This window comes from Palaemon carinicauda, chromosome 8 (genome assembly GCF_036898095.1).
Source record: "Palaemon carinicauda isolate YSFRI2023 chromosome 8, ASM3689809v2, whole genome shotgun sequence".
NCBI lineage: Eukaryota > Metazoa > Arthropoda > Malacostraca > Decapoda > Palaemonidae > Palaemon > Palaemon carinicauda.
The window spans coordinates 116746181-116767580 of NC_090732.1; the positions used below are offsets into that span (position 1 = coordinate 116746181).

Sequence of the window (21400 nt, forward strand, 5' to 3'; positions counted from 1 at the left end):
TATTTCAGAGACATGAACTAACCTACTGCACTGCTCACCAAGTTGAAATTCAGCTCCAGTTTTTGATATTGTATCTATTTATTTTTCTAATCTGTTGCACATGCACATTTGCATTTTTGGAAGTTTGTATATAGGGGACTTATTGTTTCATGCACTTATGTTAGTAGATAATAGCCTTAACCTTATCAAGTCATTAACAAGATGGGAATGAAAATATAATATTTTATGTGCAGTACTATATGACACAAAAATACTATAAATCTTATTGTATCGAGAAATAATTAGAATTCAATAATTTACAAATTAGTCTTTTTTAGGTAAAAAAGAAAAAAACCGAACATACATTTATCTCTAAATGTTCATATATGTGTGTTGACTAAAGTGCCGTACTTTAAGTTAAATATCACAGAATAATGTATAATATACCCATTCCTATTGGTAACAACATACCCTTTTTATCTTCCTTTTTATGATTATGAACCTTACAACACATTAAGGAAAGAAAATAATTTAGAATTTTACGGGATCCAATTTATCTTCCACGTTCTTAAGTTTTAATCTTATTTTTACAAGCCCAATCAATAAAGAAGTCAATCATCATTACTATCCACTCAAACAGTCTTCAGAGGGTGAGAGCAGGAGTTGGTTTGTTATTGATTTTTAATTTGTTCTTGTTTTGTGTCCATAATATTGTATTTTAGATAAACATCGATGGTAAAAATATTAAGCATTTTGACATGTGCCTATTCCAGTCATTAATTCTACTTTATAATAATATTAGGCACCAAAATCTAGTATGCACAATGTCCTGTAAAGTTACAATGAGAAAACATCATGCACTTGAAAGTCAACGTGGATAAAATTGAATAATTCCACGAGCTAAACGAAAAAATTAAATTAGAAATATACAACTTATGAGTATTTATGTATATATATAATATAAAAAGAGGATGAAAATAATCAAGCCAAATTGATAAGTACAAAATTATACTATTTGATTTAATTAAATATGACCAATGATATATATTAGCAACTTCCACAAACCTTTCTCAAACAGTTGGGATGGGATAAAAAGTTCTTGGGCTGCTAAATTTACTATTTCATGGAAAATTGATTATACTGTATTTAACAAAAGGGTTTACTGCATTCACACTTAACCCCCTCAAAATGTACAAAAACATAAAATTTACCAACCATAAACACTTTGGCTGAGAATTCATTTCTGTTGAATGTGGACATCTAGTATACAAAATATGAAATTTGCTAGAAAAAAATACATTGTAGTCTAGCGAATACTGATATCTTTAATGTGTAAAATACATTTTCAATGGCATAAAATATATATACCTCACTAGTACCTAAATATCCAAATTCCCCACATAATTATTTCAACTTCCGTTTGAAATAATGAAGCACACTCCTTAGTCAATACCAATTTGAGCGTCCAGAAGGATTGGATCAAAATATAACCAAAGGTAAAATCAGCTATCCCTTCACCAGGCAAATACTAAAATCAACAAAACATACAGCATATGAATAGGCTAACCAATATGATACAAGTATAATTCCCTAAATTCAGTAACTGGATATTCAATCCTTATTCAAAATGAGCAAACTATGTATTATAAGGTCAATACCAGAGTTGTGGCATAACAACTTGTAATAAAATATGTGACAAAGGTGTGAGCTAACCCACAAAATCTGATACATATAAGCTCTCATAGAAGGAATTTAAAATTTCTTACCATTAGGCTTCCATTAATCAAAGCAGCAGCTTTTCATACAAATGTGTATCCAAATGGTTAAAAATCTTATCAGAAAGAATGGTGAAGATAATAGTGTATAAAATTCTAATGCAACAAGAAACTGACCCTTATGAACTAATCAACAGCAGCATCAACTTCTTCACAATCCATGGGTCAGCTGGATGATTCGGTGCCAGGTGCTTCTATAAGTTCAGTAGCTTTACTGAGAAGTATTTGGACATCAAGTGGAGGATAGCGCTGAGGAAAATTAAACTTGATACGGCACCTTATAATTTTAAAACCATTTCAAACATTTATGATATTCAAACATTGTTATACACACACTTAATTTCCTGGTCTTACTCTGGAACATGGTTCATATAAATTGAAATTCCTCGTTAATTGCCTCTAAATTATCATCATCTGGAAATCACTGTCCTATATTTATCTGTTATACTCCACTGATATTCAGATAGAAGGAATTTAAGAATGGCCAGAATGTTGCAAAAACTAGAATTTTGATTTCTATACTAACCCGATGTTTATATTACTTCTACAGAAGCTCAGTTTATTAATATTTAAACCTATTATTAAAGATGTACCATTTTTTTTCCTTTCAACAGAGACATGCCTCTAGAACAGTAATGAGGCACACTAACAGCTACTGACAAGAAGCTAAGTGCCAGGGCCTCTGTATTTCAGTTTCCCTGTCAGATTGGTAAATGACGCACCTCTTCCGAATTGTGATAAGTTTTATTGCGCTTTAAGTTGCCTTCCTCTGGATTTGTTATTAATTACTGTACAGGTATAGCACTGTAATGTGATGGATAGTCTCAACGTGATTAGATAATACACGGATCAGTTTGAATGAATAACCTTTGAAACTGGTTGTCTGAGCATTTGACCACTGCTCTAAGGCCAAACTGGGACTACTAAAGCCATTTTGCTGTTTAAAGAGAGCCCGAGTTTGTTCCACATTTTGTAAAACATGGCAAATGATAGGAATATGTGAAGACCTAAGACGGTCCAGTATGTAATAGGACATCTACCTTCTAAGCTAAGGGATCAAGAATAGAAGAGCTAAACCCTTTTATCTTTGTTCCGTGATGTTGCCAATATGATTATATGTGGGTGACCCCATTTCCAAATTTCTAGACATAATGTAATGACGGATGCAGCGACCATTCATTTGGAAGTAGACTTTCTACTTAGCTGAACTTTTCATTAATGCTAAGAACTTTAAACTGCTTATGAAACATAGTTCCCAGAGAGGGTATATGAGGCTTATGCATTCCTCCAAAGATTTCTAGTTCAAACACAAGAACCAGCAATTTTAGTAGCATTAGTTACCGATCAAGAACAATCCTGTTTTCTTAGAACTAAGAACAATACAGTAGCCTCTTTATGACCCTGTAAGAAAAATTCTTAAAAAGTTTATTCAAAATGGTTTGAAAGTGCAGCTTTAGTTGAGCAATTATAAAAACAAGATTAGTAGGGGATTTGTATGAATAGCCGTCCCATAGTTTGATTACTACTACTAAAAGCACTATGAATGGCCACTGGTGATCGCTATGCTACAAAGGTAGGATCCAATGAATGTTGGATAAATATTGAAATAAAACTTACTTTAAAAATTTTTGATTTTAATCAGTCTTACTCAATATTCATTATGAGGATTCCCACATTGACCTCAAGGTGGGTATTGGTAAACTAAGTTAGGTTAGTTATCGAAATCTACCCTGCCAGAATAACTGTCCAGATGTAATCTAAGTTTGACAGAGGACTCGACTTCTTAACTCAATTAAAAGAACATTACAGAACACTTGCAAAGCCAATAACTTCATCACAGTATAACCCCAGCAAAAGGATAGTTCCCACAATGAAATTATGAAAGTTAGTGAACAGAATGTCTCCAAAGAAGTAAAGGTACAGACCTATCCACCTTAATGTACTTTAGCTCACTCCTTGACTCCCCACCTTATAAAAATTAAACTATATAAAACACGATTAATTTCTTAATTCAAAAGGACCCAGTCCTCAATAAGGGGACCTAACTAACAACATGAATCATACACAACTTCAACTTCCTTCAAGTATGAGGATGCAAAGACTTAGTTACACCTTCATTGGTTTGCACTAATTACCTCTAGCAGAGAAAGATTCTAATGAAATTACATTTGTTCCCATACTAACAAACCTTCCGTTATTTATGTGGATATCCTTTCAGCGGCAGCTGGAGGTAGCCATTAGACTTTAATTGCGAGTTGGCAACCCTGCCTAACCGCTTGAGCAGGTAGGCTGGGGGGTACCCAGCTGCCACTATACTGTATATACTCAGTGGTGAGACGTGACTTTTTCATGTAGCTTAGTAGAGATCGGACGTGTCTGCTCTCCTCCTGACTGTCATTGGCCTTTTTCAATTCTGCTTTCACTTATCAGGTGTTCGCGTTTTCTCTTGATGATCGCCTTCACTATACGAACCTGTCCAGGGCGTTAAGGTGCCGCGTGCGTTACCTTCATGTCGTCGTTGGAGACTGATCCGCACTTTTTGTGTCCTACTTGCCGAAGGCATCGATGCGAGCAGGGTTCGCCCAACGCAGAGTGTAGGGAGTGGTCTGCCTCCCAATGGCAGAAGTTTGGGCGGCGTAGGAAGAAGACGACTAAGCGTGACCGGTCTCCCAGGGGCCAACAGAGCGCATTCTTCTTCTCGCACCCTAAAATCTCTCTCAAAAGCTCCTTCTCACTCGTGCTCTTACGAGGGACGATCGAGTAGGAGCGAAGATCGTTTAACTCCTTGGCAACCCAGGGGTACTGAGAGAGTTGTTGCTTTCCCTAGAGGAGCAACCTCTCCCCAGCCACTGGGGAGCCTTTCTCCCTTTCAGATCTGTTGCAGGTGTGGTCGTCCTTAGGGATTTCGGGACCCGCTTCGAAAAAGGATCTGCTGCGCCTTCTCCAGGGTAGTGCTAGGAAGGAACCTTCTCCAGAGCCATCGACATCTCATGCTTTGGAACTGTGCGATGTCCATCTGTTGCCTTCTCCTGGCCCTTCCATGCGTGGATGAGGTGATCGTTCGCGTTCCCCTCTTCATCGGCCCCCTGCTGACGACAAACCATCTCTCCATCCTGGGATCTTGTCGTCCCCTAACCTTCAACCTTCTGTTTCTCCCCACAGGAACACGCAGGTTGCAGGTGTGGATCTTCCGGGGACCAGCGCTCCTACCATCAGCAGCGCAAAAGCACAAGCAATGCCATCGCTTTGCCCTTCTGGACTCTCTTCCCCTGATCGCCATTCGCGACGATCAAAAGATCTTATGGATCATAGGTCATCATGATCCGAGCGCTCTTCTTCTGGAAGAAGCTCACGCTCTAGAGCCTCGCGTTCACTAGACCACAGGTCTCAACGCTCTCCTCGGAGGCATTCCTCTTCATGAGGACGAGTCTCGCGATCGCATTCTACACGATCGTGAGAAAAGTACTGTATAGACCTAGGTCCAGACGTTCGCGTTCTAGATATCTGTGATCTAGATCATGAGATTGGCGCTCGCGGTTGCGAGGAAGACGCTCACGTTCACGAGGGCACCATTCACGAGAAAGACGTTCTCGATCGCGAGGCCGATGCTCACGCTCACGAGCTAGGCATTCCACTTGCGTCGTTCATGCTATTCTCGAACGAGAACTAGACGCTCTCGTTCCTGATCAAGGTATAGATGTTCCTCGTCTAGAGGTAGAGGTAGGCATACGCGTAGTCCATTAGCACGTAGCCCCTCAACCAGACCTTCCAAACGACCTCGGACCGGACCTGAAGATGAGTTTGACCATTTTTCTAACAGGTGTACAGCTAAACCCCCAGTGCCTTTCACTGCGTGGGGAATTTTAGCAAAGCGTTTGCCTACGTGACGCTCAGAAACGCGCTCCCATCGAGAGCAGTCCCTACTCAGAGGCCTCCTCTGCAGACTTCGCCGGACGTAGGCGTTTTTCTGGGGCAGCAGAAAGGCGTTAAACCTTCCTCTTTCTCCGTGGCTCCTAGTGCTCCTAGAAATGCTTGTGAATTGTGTCAGTTGTGCGTGAATCTCACGATTTCACGAGCAATTCATGAGCAGATGTGTTGGAAACGTGACCAAGTGAGGTACCAACACCTTCGCCTCTCCCTCTGCGTCTGCGTCTTTCACCTCCAGTGGAAGACCAACACCCTTCCCAGATGGGTTCAAAGAGCTTCCTTAATAGGTTCGCAAACGTTCCAATTAGTCCAGATCTTCCTTCACGTCCGAAAGAACGTGTTCCTATACTTCAGAGATTGTCACCTCTATCGACTGGAGCTCCTAGATTTCCACCCAAAGGACATGCTCCTAGGGAATTCCAGGGTATACTTAGGGGTTCAGAGCTTCCTCCATGGGTGAGCACCTTCATGACCACCCTTGTGAAGACTCTGAATGTGGCTTCTCCACCGCCACAGCCTCCGACTGTATCAGTTAAGGCAACCCCTAGGATCTCCTGAGAACCCTCTTCAGGTTCATCAGTTGGAAGTCAGGACCCTAGGAGGAGGTCGACGGCAGACAGAGCGCACAGATCATCTCCACCCTGATCACATGCTGAAGGCCCTGAGCCTTCCAATTTTTATATGGCCAACTTAGCCTTTACGCCAGTGAAGGTAAAGGAGGTCATAATTAAGAAGCAGAAGAGAAGGATGAGAGGCATGACACCACTTTACGACGATATCATCTATCCTAGGATGAGTAGGGACATAGGCTCACCCAGGGAGATCACGATCAATCCCTTCAATCCTCAAGACATTGAGGTAGTGCCTCCGGACCAACATCCAGTTTCTGCACCTCCCCGAGAGGAGGAGCCTCCAGCTCCTGCTGCTAAGGCTTTATCTAGTGCCTCAGACCTCGCAGGTTCCCCCTCCAAAGACTGCGGAGGAACATTCTATGCGTAGGGAGACGAAGGACTCTAACACGAAACCTAAGAACGCTGCTGCACAGGAAGCTTGATTGGCTGAGCCACAGAGGCGGTCCTCTGTGGTGGGCCCACCCAGCGATTCTGTTGACGATCCTGACCTACCCCAGGCTCTGGATGTGAGCCTGGAGGTGGACGACCCCTCAAACTCGGCGGATGAGAATCTTCCAAAGGCGGCCAGTCCAAACTATCACTTCGAACACGAGACGCGAGTCGGAATATACCTTTTGGCAGGTCCTCGCCTGTATGAGGGCCATCAACAAGCTGTTCACTCCTGGTTCCACCAATCAGGAAGGGAAGGATATGGTTCTTGATGAAATATTCGAGGCCCAGAAGCCTTCCAGGTCCAGTGCAGCTTTGCTCTGGTCCAAAGGTCTGACAGCTGCCAAAGAGAAAGCTATCGCTCAGATAGCTGCAACTTCTAGTTCCTTGAGGGCAGGTTCCTCCTTTTTCCGTCCCTTCCACTTCCTTTCGTTTTACAAAGGAGAAGTATTACGAGATCAAAGGGGAACCACATTCCACCATGACCCTCGACACTTCAGTAGAGTCCCTAACAAAGGGTGTTGCAAGGTACGCCATGCAGGCTGCTTCGTGGCTTTATCTATTCTTGGGATCCTAAGGCTTTATGGTACACTCCCGTGATCTTTCGAAGAAGTTGGCCAGAAAGACTTTGGAGTCCTTCCTGGGAAGACTTCCTCTTTAAAGAGATGCCCCACTTTTGGAGAAGGTTCCTATTCTCCGTAGCGGCTTTCTCGACTACTTCTTGGACCACTTCCATTGGGACGAGGTTCTTACCCCAGATATAGAAAGTAATCAGCTTCCTGGGTTCGTGTTTGACCGTTGCATTGGCAAACACAAACTCCCTGCAGGCCCTCCTGGCCTTCACGAAAGCGTACAAGTCCTTGACTAAAGTGGCCATGTGCATCTTGGCCAGGACCGTGTACATATCTGGGGTGCTTTTAATGCCTGCACACATCTTTATGCAGTTCCGGAGGGAAAGGGAGGCGGCTAGCCTCTCCTTTGTCTCCTGTTCTCTTCACAGTAGAAAGTCCGATAGCTTCGGTAGGTTCTCGCTGAACTGCTGTCCTGCGATGTCTGCATCAAGCTTCGCTACTGAGGTTAGGTGGACCTCCTTCCATTCCTTCTCATCTGTGGGCAAGGCCAGAGACAAAGGCCTACACTCCTCTAGTGTAGGGCATGGTTTGCCTGCATCAACGGCCTTTAGCACGCTTTGAAGAGCCTTCGACGTGAAGGGGAAAGCTCTTGAAGAAGGAGCAAGAAAAGTAGGGTGTTTCTTGTTCAGTGCAGAAACTCCCGAGTTAGTGTACCCTGCCTTCTTCAGGCTACTCGTCAAGAGAGCCTGTGCCTTGTCGTGGTTGAAGACCATGACCTCCTTTTTCCGTCTCTCCTTTAGACGCTGGCTCACTATTCAGCCAGATAAAAACACTCCGGGTAAGCCGCAAAGTTTGGCCAAAACTCAATGTCGTCCCGGTGGATGGCTCTCATCTCCGAAATGTAGAGTTTACCATTAATAATCAGCATGAACTCTGCATACCTCCAGGGATTGGTCTCGGAGCAGGGTGGCAGGTCCTTCACTCTGGGTCGCTTGTAAGACCCTCGGGAGGTGACGACCCGAGTTGCTTCACGGAACTCCTTCGTCATCTTCTCCTTCATGTCTACATTTTCTTTACGTAGAGCGTCCATTAGCGTGGTAAAGTGGGCCAAAACTGCTTGACCCCGCGAGTCTAATGGAGGGGTATGAGCCGAAGACGTAGACGGTGTCAGCTGGACTGCCGGCCACTTCCGGTCTAGGGCGGCAGAAGAATATCGATTCTTCAGCCCAGGACCTTGCCGAAACAAAGACTTGTCTTCTAGACCGCAAGGGAGAAGGTGCTGGCATTGTACTACCACTTTGGATGCGGGTTAGGGAAGCTAGGCTTCCTATGTCTGTAACTGTAAGCCAGCAGGGGAATGACTACTCCCCTGGCAGCTGAGTTGCCGGCATAAAGACTGAATACTCTGAGTTACTGTCGTAATTCCAAGCCGGGATACTCACCGGCAAAGAGGGAAGACAGAAAACACTAGTCAAGCCGGAGTACACTACTCAATGGCAAGACCAAGATAGGATTGTCGCCTAATGGCGACACTCAGAAGGAAGAAAGGGTTTACCTTTAAATCTCTAAAAGAGACGAGTATCGAATTATATAATTAATTCTAGGAGATATACTATCTAATGTTGAATTGATAAAATGATACGCGAGGGTATACAAGGATAATGTACGAAAGTATACTAAAGCACGTAGGCTAGGTTAGCCTAGCGCAGGTCGAGATCTCGGCTACGCTATATCACCGAGACTCTAATGTATACGATCGTTACAATTAAGGAAGAGGAAATATACTTGCATGAACATATCTTCAATAGTATAATTTTGCCTAATTAGCTATAATTCATTAAAGCGAAATCCAGGGAACATCGTTCTACTGAATAAATAAGGCATATATGGCAAATGACAGCGTCCAAAATGGCGCCTCCAGTTACCGGCTAAGCTCCGATAAACACATCTAAATTATACTAATTTAACTGTGAGAAGGGAGCTAAAAATTATACACAGGAAAGATTAAATACTTAACTTTCCAGAGGCAGAAGATGCTGGAGAATGCATGATAAATCCTCATAATAGCGATCAAAAACACTGAGAGCAAGCGGGAGTACACCGTGAGCAATTCGCTACAAAACAAAGAATGGGTAGCCATCTTGGACCCTGTAGTAGTACGGGAAGGGGATCCACTGGGTAACCTTGATGACAGCTCCCCTTCAATTTCGCCACTCTTACCCCTCAGAGCAAAAACTCTATTCGGGGTGAAGATTGCCATGTGTCGTATCAAGAAATACGTCCCGATATTATGTGATATCCTTAAGAAAATTTTTAAGGATACTCGCGCCAGGAGTTAGAATTTTAGAGACCTATGGTCAATTCTCTGGGAGTATCACTGTAGCCAAATATCCCTTAGAAAGCTGCCTAAAGGAACCTTCCATCAGGACGACATGGCTTGAGCCCAAAAATACCGTGTATAATCAGGGACATATCCATAGATAACCATAGATATTTGCACCCAAAATAGACATAACCCAGTCTAGGAATCTAAGGAAGAGGATAAGTGAGGAGCAGTTACATATCCTCTCCCTTCATAGTACTGTTCATCTGTGATAAACTGATTCCTTTGATCGCAGCTTACCTACCCGTTCCTATTTTGTCAAGTGCGCCTTTTCTCAGCTTTTTGTAGTTATTCCTAGCATGATGGCTTTCCTTTCGTTGTCAAAGTTGAGTACCCTTTTTTTTTTACAGTTTGAATTAGCTGTAACTGCTTTAGATAGTCTCGAAGAGTGGTCAGTTAACTTTTTTATGGCAATGAGGGAGCCGGGCGCTCTGAGTTCAGCTAGCCATTGGGCGCCTTGTCGAGTTCGTGACCGTCCTTTTTATTTCGTGTTCACTTAGTATTATTTCACTAGTATCATGTTAGCTAGCTTTATTTTAGCATTACGATGCCTTGGGCTCTGTTTTGTGTTTACTTTTATTATGCATTAATGTAGTTTAAGTTTTAGTTTTATGCGTGTCGGTCCCGGTTAGCCTAGCTTAGAGAGTGGTAGTTTTGTCGGAGACGGATTCGACGATGGCGATCAGGTCTTTCTTACTGGTCTCATTGGCAGCAGCCATTTTACCCTTTAGAGGGTTTTTTCCTAGGTTATACTAGTTTATTGAGCCCCTTTGCCTGCCCGCCTTCGATCCTCCAGTTTTTTCAACCTAGTAGGCTTAGCTTAGCCCTCCTTGGCGAATCCTTTGGTCCGCCATGCTGCATTCGTTCATGATCTCCCATGCTAGGACTGTGCAGTCCATTGGAGCTCCCCTTTGCAAAGGGTGATCTCCCCTTGTCGGTGCGCCAACTTATCTGTACTGACGTTCCCTCCTAGCCTCTAGGATTTGTTGATCAATATGCGGCATCGACCCAATAGGCTTAGCGTAGCCCTCGTTGGCAAATCCGTTGGTCCACAATGCTGCATTTGTTCATGATCTGCCATGGTAGGACTGTGCAGTCCTTTGGAGCTCCCCTTTTTGAAGGGTGTTCTCCCCTTGTCGGTGCGCCAACTTACCTGTACTGCCGTTCCCTTCTAGCCTCTGGGATTTCTCGTTCGACTTGAGGCATCGACCTATTAGACCGAGCCTAGCCCTCATCCGTGATCTGTTGGTCCACCATTCTGTATTCGTTCATGATCTCCCATGCTAGAACTGCGCAGTCCATTGGAGCTCCCCTTAGTGAAGGGTGATCTCAGCATGTCGGTGCGCCGACTTACATGTACTGCTGTTACCTCCTAGCCTCTGAGATTTCTTGATCGGACTGCAGCTGCCATTTCTGACGGCGTGGCATTTATTTTAAGTCTTTCTAACCTTTCCTGGGATTCAGGGTGCAGTGGCATAGAGTGTCTCTGTCTAGAGACTTCCTTGTTGGGATAACCCTCGGATTGAATCTAGATTTCTTTCTGAGACTGACTTCCTTGCCATCGCCTCTGTTCTGGGGACTGTTAAGGAATACTCTTTTGATACATGGGTATAGCTACCCCATGCCGTCACCTCTCTTTATATCCTAGCCTTTCCGGGACGGACATTGCAAGAATTTTATAATTTTACTTGATCGCGGGGGTTGGTTCCTTCTGGGGTCTGACACTCCATGGCCATCAGCATGCTTCTCCCTGAGGGGTAGGCTATTAGACTGATGGCAGTGCTGGTACCTAACGGCTTCGCTGCCACCTTCTGACATACTATCCTATAGTACCTGTACTAGCGATGCGTTGCTGCTTGCGGCAGTGCCGCTACTGGGAGAGGTGCCTTCAGCTATGGCATGGTGTTTTATGCAGGAACCCTTGCCATTTGTTTCCGCCGCCCTGGGCACCTTTGCCAATGACGGTGTTGCCGTTACTGGCGGCGGGGCTAGTACTGGTCTGTGGGAGTGGTTTACTGTGTTAGTGCCTTAAGCCACATAGGACTCTGGAGGGAATGGTGTTACACCCTAGCGCTGCCGGAACTTCCGGCAACGCTGGTACATCTGGCGTACATGCCTTTGGCAGTGCCAGTACCTAACGACTTTGTCACCAACTTTCGACACTTTATACTCTTCTATAATACCCGTACCGGCGATATGTTGCTGCTTACAGCAGTGCCGCCACTGGCGACACTGCCTTCACCTTTGGCAAGGTGTTTTCTGCGGAAACCCTTGACCGTTATCTCCGCCGCCCTTTGGCACTATTCCCCCTGACGGCAATGTTAGTACTAGTCTATGGGAGTGGATATCTGTACCAGTACCTTAGAGCACATGCCTTTCTGTCCTTTTTATCTGAGACCGTCTTACCTAAACTAAGATGGGTTCTCTGCTGACTGTAGGTGAATTCAACTACAGATTAACATAAAGGCTTTACTCCTTCAACTTTTAAGGCTTCTTTATGTATGTTGGGCCTGGGAACTCCTTTTACGAAAGGTTTTCTAGGCCCCTGCATGAAAATAACCACTACATATGGTTATTGGTTTTTTACTAATTTGTCCATTTCCCTCTGAGGGTGTGGATTGGATAGAGGGGTGATAACTCTATAGGCTAGTTCCCACTCCCCGGTCTTCCCTAATTGAGGTTATCAACTTGTTGTTATAGCCCTCGGGTTGCTATAGATTCTTGCTTATTAATTGATGCGTCGACTGCTTAAACTATTAAGTTTACCCATACTGTTGCCTTCTAATTGGCCCTTTCTCTGCGGAGATATAGGAGCGACGTTTCTTTCCATGAGCACCTCCCCTCCCCCCTTCTTAGGGCCTATAGCAACGGACTTTAAGGAGGATATTTATTCCAATCACATGTTCTTCAATGGGGGAATAGAAATTTTGTACTTTACCTCCACTTTTCTCACAAATTGCATTTACACATAATTTGGGGATTACTATTCCCTCAATTGTTAACATGGAATGTTAATAACCCATTTCTTTCAGCTTTTGGTGACTTTTAGAGGACGTAGTACTCATTTAAACCCTTTTCTCCTTACAGGCGGTGCCTGTGACGTAGATGCATTGTTGAGTACGGATTTGTGTCAGGACTGTGAGGCATCCTTGTAGTCCTGATACATACCACACACACATGCGAAGTGTTGGAGGATGAAAGGTCCAGTATCGTACTGGGACCATCAGGATTGCAGCGTTTGTAAGGATCTACTTCACTCCGGATGGGTCTCGAAGGATACCTCCGATGACGACCGCGTGTTCTTCTCGCAGTCCCTTCGCATCTGGGTAAGAGGATGAGGTAGGTCTAGAATTCAGTGGGTCTACCACTTTAGACCCCACTACGGCAACGGCCTCCCGGTCTACGGTGACGATTACTTCTTCTGTGACGGGGGCTATTCCTGCCCTTTTTTCCTCCTAACATCTGCTGGGCTCATGGAGCCCCTCAGTTCCCGAATACCTCGGGTACTACAATGGATCTGCTATTTATGGCTAACATGAAAGCCTTCATGGAGGGGAATTAGTAATACCAGATGCTGATGTTCAAGGCCTCATGTGAAGAGACCCAGGCCTTGAAGGAGCAAGAGAAGTCGACTAGGTATAAGGTCTTGCCCTCCTAGCTACCTAATTGCACGCGGCAATGATGACGGCAGGGTGTATCAATATACAGCTTGTCGCCTTCGGTGAGAGGTTGGCCTCCAAAGCACTCATGACGATCAAGCATCCCACAGGAGGATGACGCGAAGTCTTTGCCCTCCCAGAGAAGGAGGTCTTCGCTCATCATGAGGAGGGAAAGGCTGTGGAAGACCACTTGTACCAGGAACCTTTTCAGGCAAAACTAGTCTTCCTTTACGGGTCATTAGAAACTGGGACACGCACTGGGATACCTGGTCAGCCAGCTACCCAATAGGGCAGCCAGTACCACCCAGGTACTGTGTCTGTTGACCACCCCGAGGATTCAATTGCGAGGAGAAAGGAACATTTGACTCTGTAGAGAAAGATCCTTTCTCACGGGGTACATGAGGGGCCGAGCAGTTGCTTAGCCAGTAATCATTCCAAGTTGATTGCTGTCAAGTAAGCAATCAGTTGCAAGCAACTGTCTCTGTAGCTGGGTGACCCCTGTTCTGTTATTGTCATCATTCCCATGGGAGTTGGTCGTGGATATCTGCTTACAGACGGTAGCCCCAGGGTAGCCTATACACTCTAGCGAAAAAAGAAGGCATTAGTGTAAATCCTAAAGTTGATCACTGAAAAGTAAACATCCGATCGCATGCAACTAATTCCACAAGACAAGAATGAGACACATATCTAATCATTCATCTCACAGGTGTTGTACTGTAAGTATAAGTCCAGAAAAGGACCAGTCACAGAGAAAGAATTTTCTTTTAGATAGCAATTTCTTCTGTTTTTATAACAGGAATACTGTACTGAGGCAGAACAAAGATTTGGGAGTGGTCCGAAAGATTCGTTACGTCTGACACTCAATCATAGCAATGTTCGGCGAACGATACATCCTCCTTCCTACAAAAAAAAAAAAAAAAAAATTAAAAATGGCAAATATTTTATATTTTTCCGTTACCAAAAGTAATTCGCTTATGCGAATTTTTGAGGCCTGCTTTCAATACCACAATTATTATAAAAAGGATATGCACCACTAAACAGTACTAAATGTATGAAAAGTACTGTATTTTTATCAATTGATAATAAATTGACATTGATAATCTGTAAAAGAAATGTTTAATTAGAGCAAACAGTAAGAATACAGTAAAAAAAATATGGAACCTTACCTTTAGAGTGAGGTGATGTCTGAGAGCGAAGTGCGGGGCGGTAGAGGAGGATGAAATCGGCGGATAACATTTACAAGTGGCAGAAAACGTAAACACTTAACTTTACAAAACCGATTTATAAATGACAGAAAACATTAACACTTAATTTTAGGAAACGCATCTACAAATGTCAGGAAATATCAACACTTAACTTTACGATAAACTTAAAATAAAATTTCTTTTATTTTTCCTTTCTCTTATTTTTTTTTACTTTACATTTTGTATTTTCTAAATTCAATTACACTACGTATTTTCTTTATCACTGCCACTTTTCTTTCGTTTCTTAGCTGGCGCTTGATCTGCTTCTACCGAAGGCCTCTTTCTAAAATAATCACTCAAAGAAGCTTGTTTCTGCCTGCTGCTTAAAATTTTCCTGAAATGACTCAGGCAAACTTCATTACAGTACTTAAGCGCACGACCTGTGAGAATTTTTTCTGGGCATCTCTTTTCTACGAGAGCCACCATTTTAAAGTAGCCATCTAGACCCTCCTTAATTTCTACCATTGTTAATTGGTCATACCCCCCCCCTCTCTCTTCCTCAACGACGTTCACTCGCAATAGCCTCCAACTCCTTCAGGTCATAAGTCGTAAGTTCCTCTTGATGCTCCTCGATAAGCTCATCAATGTCGGCCTCATCAACTTCCAGACCCTCGGACTTCACGAGTGTAACGATCTCGGCAACTTCAGATTGAGCAACGGGTTCAGGATCGTCAAAATTTTCGGAATCGTCTTTAGTTTGGTCTGCGTGGAAGCCCTCGAAATCTCGTGCAGAGACGGCATCAGGACACAGCTTCTTCCAAGCAGAGTTCAAGGTGTGCCTCGAAACCTCCTGCCAAGCTTGATCGATCATTTTGAGGCACATGACAATATCAAAATGCTCCTTCCAAAATTGATGAAGGGTGAAGTTTGTGCTCTCAATGATTTAAAAACATCTCTTGAAGGGATATTTCGTATAAAGCTTCTTGAAGTTTGAAATCACTTGCTGATCCATGTGGTGGAGGAGAGGGGTGGTGTTCAGTGGAAGATAGAGAATCTTGATGAAGGAATATTCTGCTACAATATCTTCATGGAGGGAAGGAGGATGAGCAGGGGCATTGTCCAGCACCAGCAGGCATTTCATAGGGAGGGGCTTCTCTTCCAAATACTTTAAATACTTTTTCACAGTCAGGCCAAAACAAATATTCATCCACTCGATAAACACTTGTCTTGTTACCCAGGCTTTTCCATTAGCCCTCTATAACATTTTTCATTTTTAGATGTTCCTTAGTGACTTTGTGGGTCTTGAAGGCTCGAGGAGTATCAAAGTGATACACCAGCAGGGGTTTCACCGTGCAATCCCCACTGTCATTTGCACAGAGTGCAAGGGTAAACCTGTCCTTCATAGGTTTATGCCCAAGTAGTTTCTTTTCTTCTGGCGTGATGTACGTTCGACGAGGCATTTTTTTCCAAAAAAGCCCAGTCTCGTCGCAATTGAAGACTTGCTGGGGACTGTAGCCTTCCAAGACAGTCAACTCGTCGAACGTCTTAAGAAAGGATTCGGCCGTTTTCATGTCTGAGCTTGCAGCCTCCCCACGAAGCACCACCGAATGAATGCCTGAGTGTCTCTTAAATTTTTCAAACCACCCACGAGAAGCCTTGAACTCTGGGGCTTCCTGCTTCGATGTTCCTTCTCCTGCGTCAGCTTCGGCCCGAGCAAGCACGAGATCACCGAAAATGGCGCTGGCTTTCTGGCAGATTATCGCTTCGGTGTTAGTGTCTCCAGCCATTTCTTTGTCCTTTATCCAGTCAAGCAGCAGTCTCTCCATCTCATCGTGGACGTGGCTCCTCTTGCTGGAACAGTCACGCCCTTAGAAGGTGTTGTTGCTTTGATAGCTTCCTTCTGCTTCAGGATCGTTCCCATCATAGATGGATTTTGGCCATATTCCTTCGCGAGCACACATAACCGCATGCCAGCCTCGTATTTATTAATTATTTCCATCTTCATCTCCATGGAAAGCATCATCCTCTTCTTTCCCTTGACATCAGCAACTTTCTTGGGACCCATGGCTAATTATGTAACGTAATATCACAAACGATAACAGTACGTACTGTAAATTTGTTACGAAAGCGAAATCACAAACACTAATTCAATGCGTATAATACCTCTGCCAAAACAAAAAGACATAGGAACGCCAATGCGTAGATGCACAATGAGATACAGTACAGTAGATGTCAGCCAATAGGAGAGCAGGATCTCGTGGTGGTAAGTAGCATCAGAGTAGGGAGATAACTAATGGGAACGCAGGAGGATGGTAGCGAGTCTATGGGCTGGCGGGGCGCGAATTTTAAAATCCGTCTCGGATACGGTCGGGCTCTCGCTCTGTACTGCCTTTCACTGTCCGAAACATTTTTGGTAATCCAAGTAGTAAAATTCTTCGCATCTCCTTTCGCAAAGTGAATATTTTGTAAGGCGATTCTTTCGTATCGAGAGGTTTGACTGTTGTTTAATCGAGAGCACACTACCTCTGATTAGTTACGGGAGAGTATCATGATTATAAATAGCCTGACTCTCCTGAAGGAATACAACCATCAAATTAGTAGTAAGAGATCGAAAGGTTTATTAGAACGAAGTTCTAAATGCATGATGGTACGTAGTCCTTGCTATCCCTCACTCATGAGTGTAACGCATGCAACTGCCCATTCGATTACTGAACTGCCTTGTCGGCAGTAATAGTTCGCTTGCTCGCATGTGGTTATTTGTAATCATCACTTCCCTGACTCTGGGTAAGTGCTCTAAAACAAACCTGAGTAATGTGAACACTTAAAAGTGTATGAGCACCCTCACAGAGATCGTCGAGTTGCTTGCGGGAATAATATGTGCGCGACGAAGTGCAATATTATTACCCAAAGGAAATGATTGTTGATTAGCTGTAGCATTGTTAACATGTTGATTCTCCCACGAAAACTACATGCAGCTAGTGAAGCCATCAGGCCTTGTTGACAATAGGTGTTTGCCTGCCCACCTTATCCCCCTGTAAGCGAATAAAAGAAAAACCTCGAAGGGTTATTTCTCACAACTATTTTTCTTTGAATGCATGATGGGAGAAGGCAGAAATAGTAAACCGAAGAGCTATCTAACTCATAAGGAGAGAGAAATCAGAGATAAAATCTCCAGAGGATTATGTTTCCCGAGACTCGTTTCCGAACCATGATGGGATGTGGCGGCTGAAAAGCATTCTTATATGCAGCAATAGCTGGGTAGAACTATAGCTAACAAGACTCGTGCCCCCAGGCAGGCAGCGGCCTCAAGCAGTCAGCAGGCATCCTTAATTGTGGCATTAACCCCTGAGGGTTTCGTCTAATGAGTCGTACAATTCTAGGTTTCTAGAAGAGTTGGAAGACCCAAGCCTACATGGCTGAGATCTATGAAGCATGAAGTGGGAGATGTTGATTGGAGAAGTATTGAATTAAAAGAAAGCTTAAGGTAGAGAAGACTGGAGAAATCTAACTAAGGCCCTTTGCGTCAATAGACGTGGGAGGAGATGATGATCTTCCTAGCGAGATCTGACGGTGTATAGGCGAGCGCGCATGCACAACCTAGGTAACTCATGTCCTCCATTTACCATATATTATGAGGGTGTTAGCTTGTAGGGTAAATTATATACCAAATCAAGTGACATAAATGGTTAGACAGGAAGAAGGGAGGCGACTGATCGCCAATGTCTACGACACAATACTTTGTTAGTAGCAGTAATAGTCGTTAGCGAGCACCTGTACCTGCGCAGAACTTGGCAGAGAAGGGAGTTCTCCGCGCACTCTTCCTTAATGTCAGGTAGGCTTTCTCTTATGAAAATGAATAGTCCAGCATGAAAGGGTTATTCGCCTAAGCATGCAAAGAACCCACACCCTTGCCAGGAGCCCAGAGGTTAGCAGGTAAGGTCTTGCGCGCACTGTTTGGTGAGGCGAGGGTTAGCGATGTGAACACTGGCTAACGTTAGTGGGCGCTGGCGAGCGTTAGTGATGATGTGAGAAGCTGGCTAACGTTAGCGGGTGCTGGCGAGCGTTAGCTATTGCTGGCGAGCATTAGCAAGAACTGACGAGACAGTTGCGCAGGTGTGGAAGCTTGCGTATCTGCATGTGCAGGAAACTTAAATGTCTGTGCATGATATCTCTTTGTATTGCTAGCTAACACTCACAGTTATTGCTTACTCGTAGTGAGAAGATGAATATATAGAGTAATTGGATGTATTGCATAGAGAAATTTGCGCTGTTCTCACTATACTTGTGTGCTATAAAATAAGTCCCGAATGGGCGAGTGAGGTATCAAGCGCTAAGGATGGCGAATGCGTTGCACACCCTCTGCAGTTGGCGAGTGTTGGGTTAGTTAGGCGTGTAGATAAGAGTGCACGCTTAACTACCTCAACTGTATGATGTGGTGAGAGGAAGTTATAGCGCGTAGCTGTAGTTGAACACTAAACTCCCTTAACTGTTGAACTTCCAGTGATGATGAGTGAGTAGGTAAGCTCGTAGATAGTAGCGCTCTGAACTCCTCAAGCTCCTCACCCCCTAACCTTACTGGGTGAGGGGTTGAGTGCGCTAGGGCATTAGGCTCGTCATTCTCTTGTTAAAGAACAGAAATTTCTCCCTCGTAATAATTTGAAATCATGAGGACAAATAGGGGACCGACCTCGTGAAGCTCAATGAGCTTTGTTGCGTCTTGAAGAGGTACAATGTAGGTAATAAACTTGAAGAGATATAGCCTCCAAGAGGTTTCTCCCTTGTAAGAGGTTACAAACCATGAGGCACAGATCCCAAAGGGTTTGGCCCCCTACAGCTCCAAGAGCTTTGTTGTCTCTATAAGACTCGTCGATGGGAGAGGTGTCGATTGCAAGTGATTGCCAGACATCACCATCTGGGGCAATGACCATGAAGGAATGATGCTCACGAGACTTGTACCATGGGGCACGATGGGGAAGGTGGTGACCGTAGGGGGTTGGCAGGCATCACCATCTGCAGCAATGACCCTAAAGGGAATTGCTCACGAAACTTAATTTGTTCCCTGAGGGTACGACGGCAAAGAGCAGGCTCTGCAAGCAGTCACGTAACTCCTTCTCCGTCAAGCTCCAAAGAACTTGCGAGGAATGGATGAATCCAATCCCATCAGAGGAATCCTCCAGAGGGGAAGCCATCAAGTGAGTACTGTTTCTCCTGCAGGCGAGAAAAGACGATCAACCTCCATACCGCTCTTGGCATTCTCCCAGTAAGCGGGAAGATTACTGGACAGTGGTTGGTGAAGGGTAGAAGATTACTGGACAGTGGATGGTGACAGGTAACTCTCCCTCGGAAGGGGAAATTGTCCAACACTTGTTGGGGGACCTCCGGGCAATGCTTTATGCTTCCCATCAAAGAGCAGAGCTCAATTTTAGGGTCGGCATTGCGTATTGACTATGAAATGTAGCCGAAGCTAGTTTCTGGATTCCCCCAAAGGAATTCTCCCCCAACTGGAAGCTCCAAAGGGACTCTGTTTGCCACTGCTCTCATGCCTATGCCAAAATTATAGCAACAAAGTTGAGCAGAAGTAAAAAGTGTTAGTTTACTGCAACTCTTACAGAAATAATTCTGTATTGATAAAAAAGGAAAATTTAAAATCTTAGGCCAGTTGGTTCTTTACTATGGTTGTTAAATGAATTAACCGGAGGAGAACAAACACTGTTTGCTATCCTCCGAGCCGAAATGAAAAGTGGCTTGTGTTGGTGGGTCTACCTACCACTAACCCTCCTGCTTTCCAGCAGAGGGGAGTAAAACCTCGCTAAAAGTTTTACGGCTAGTTTCAGCTGTCGCCAGAATGTATCTTCATAGTAAAGAGCTGACAGGTTTGTATTTGGTGCCAGAACAAATAGAATTTTAGTAATGTAATAAAATTTATTGCTTCTATACTCGCCTGATGTTCGTATTACTTCTCCATAAGCTCAGTTTATCAATATTTACCCCTAAAATTAAAAAACAATCCCATTTTCTTTCCTTTCAATAGATATGCCTCTAGAAAGTTAATGAGACTCCCTAGAGGTTCAAAGGCTGCTCATGAATGCCATAGGCAAGGGCAATGACATTGGTCAAGCAAGCAGGACAATGCCCCAAGACTGATCATATTAAAGTACATATGATCAGTGCTCTAACCCCCTCTCCACCCAAGCTAGGACCAGGGAAGGACAGGAAATGTATGATGACTAAGCACATAGACCTATAAGCTCCCTCAAACCCCTCATTAAAGGTTAATGGCAAGAAGTGAAGTGCCAGGGCCTTGTTACAGTATTTCAGTTTCTATGTCGTCATTGATGCAACTTGGAGTAATCCTCCAAAGTAGTAAAAGGTCACCCTCCCTTTACCAGATAAGGGAGGTGTTGGAAACTTGGATAAATTTTAAGATTTGCAGATGTTCAAGATTTAGATTTGATTTTGGATTATGTAACCTTTTTTGGAAACCTGTTGAGTCTAGAAGGACTTCTGAGGCTATATCAGTCTTTGCATGTGCCTCAATGGTGGAATAGACTCCGAGGGAAATTTTTTTTTTTAATTCTTCCACTGCTTTGAGGCCTGATGTAGATGTAATTAATAGAGTAGTCTATAGCCCTGGATTTACTAACAATTGTTGTGCTGTCTGCATAGGAATTTTTTGTGTATGATCTTGGTCTAAATTCTGACCCATGGTGAGGACAAATTTTACTTTGGAAATCTTGTGAGGCGTGCATAGCCCTCGTGGTCCCTCTATGAAAAAGTATGTTTCAGGATGATAATTTTAAAGTTCCTATTATAAACGAAAAGTTCAGCTAAGCAAAAAGAGGTCAGTATGGTGTACCTAG

The 21400-nt window shown here is 43.8% G+C and overlaps 1 protein-coding gene across 1 annotated transcript in view; it reads right to left on the reverse strand.

The window, feature by feature from the left end:
* Positions 1 to 970: 970 nt before the first annotated feature.
* Positions 971 to 21400, reverse strand: part of LOC137645849 (TBC1 domain family member 13) — a 124707-nt gene continuing 104277 nt past the window's right edge. The window contains exon 10 of the mRNA XM_068378832.1: positions 971 to 2003. Within this exon, the coding sequence (XP_068234933.1) occupies positions 1920 to 2003 (84 nt within the window). The 3' untranslated portion in view covers positions 971 to 1919. The remainder of the gene's footprint in view (positions 2004 to 21400) is intronic.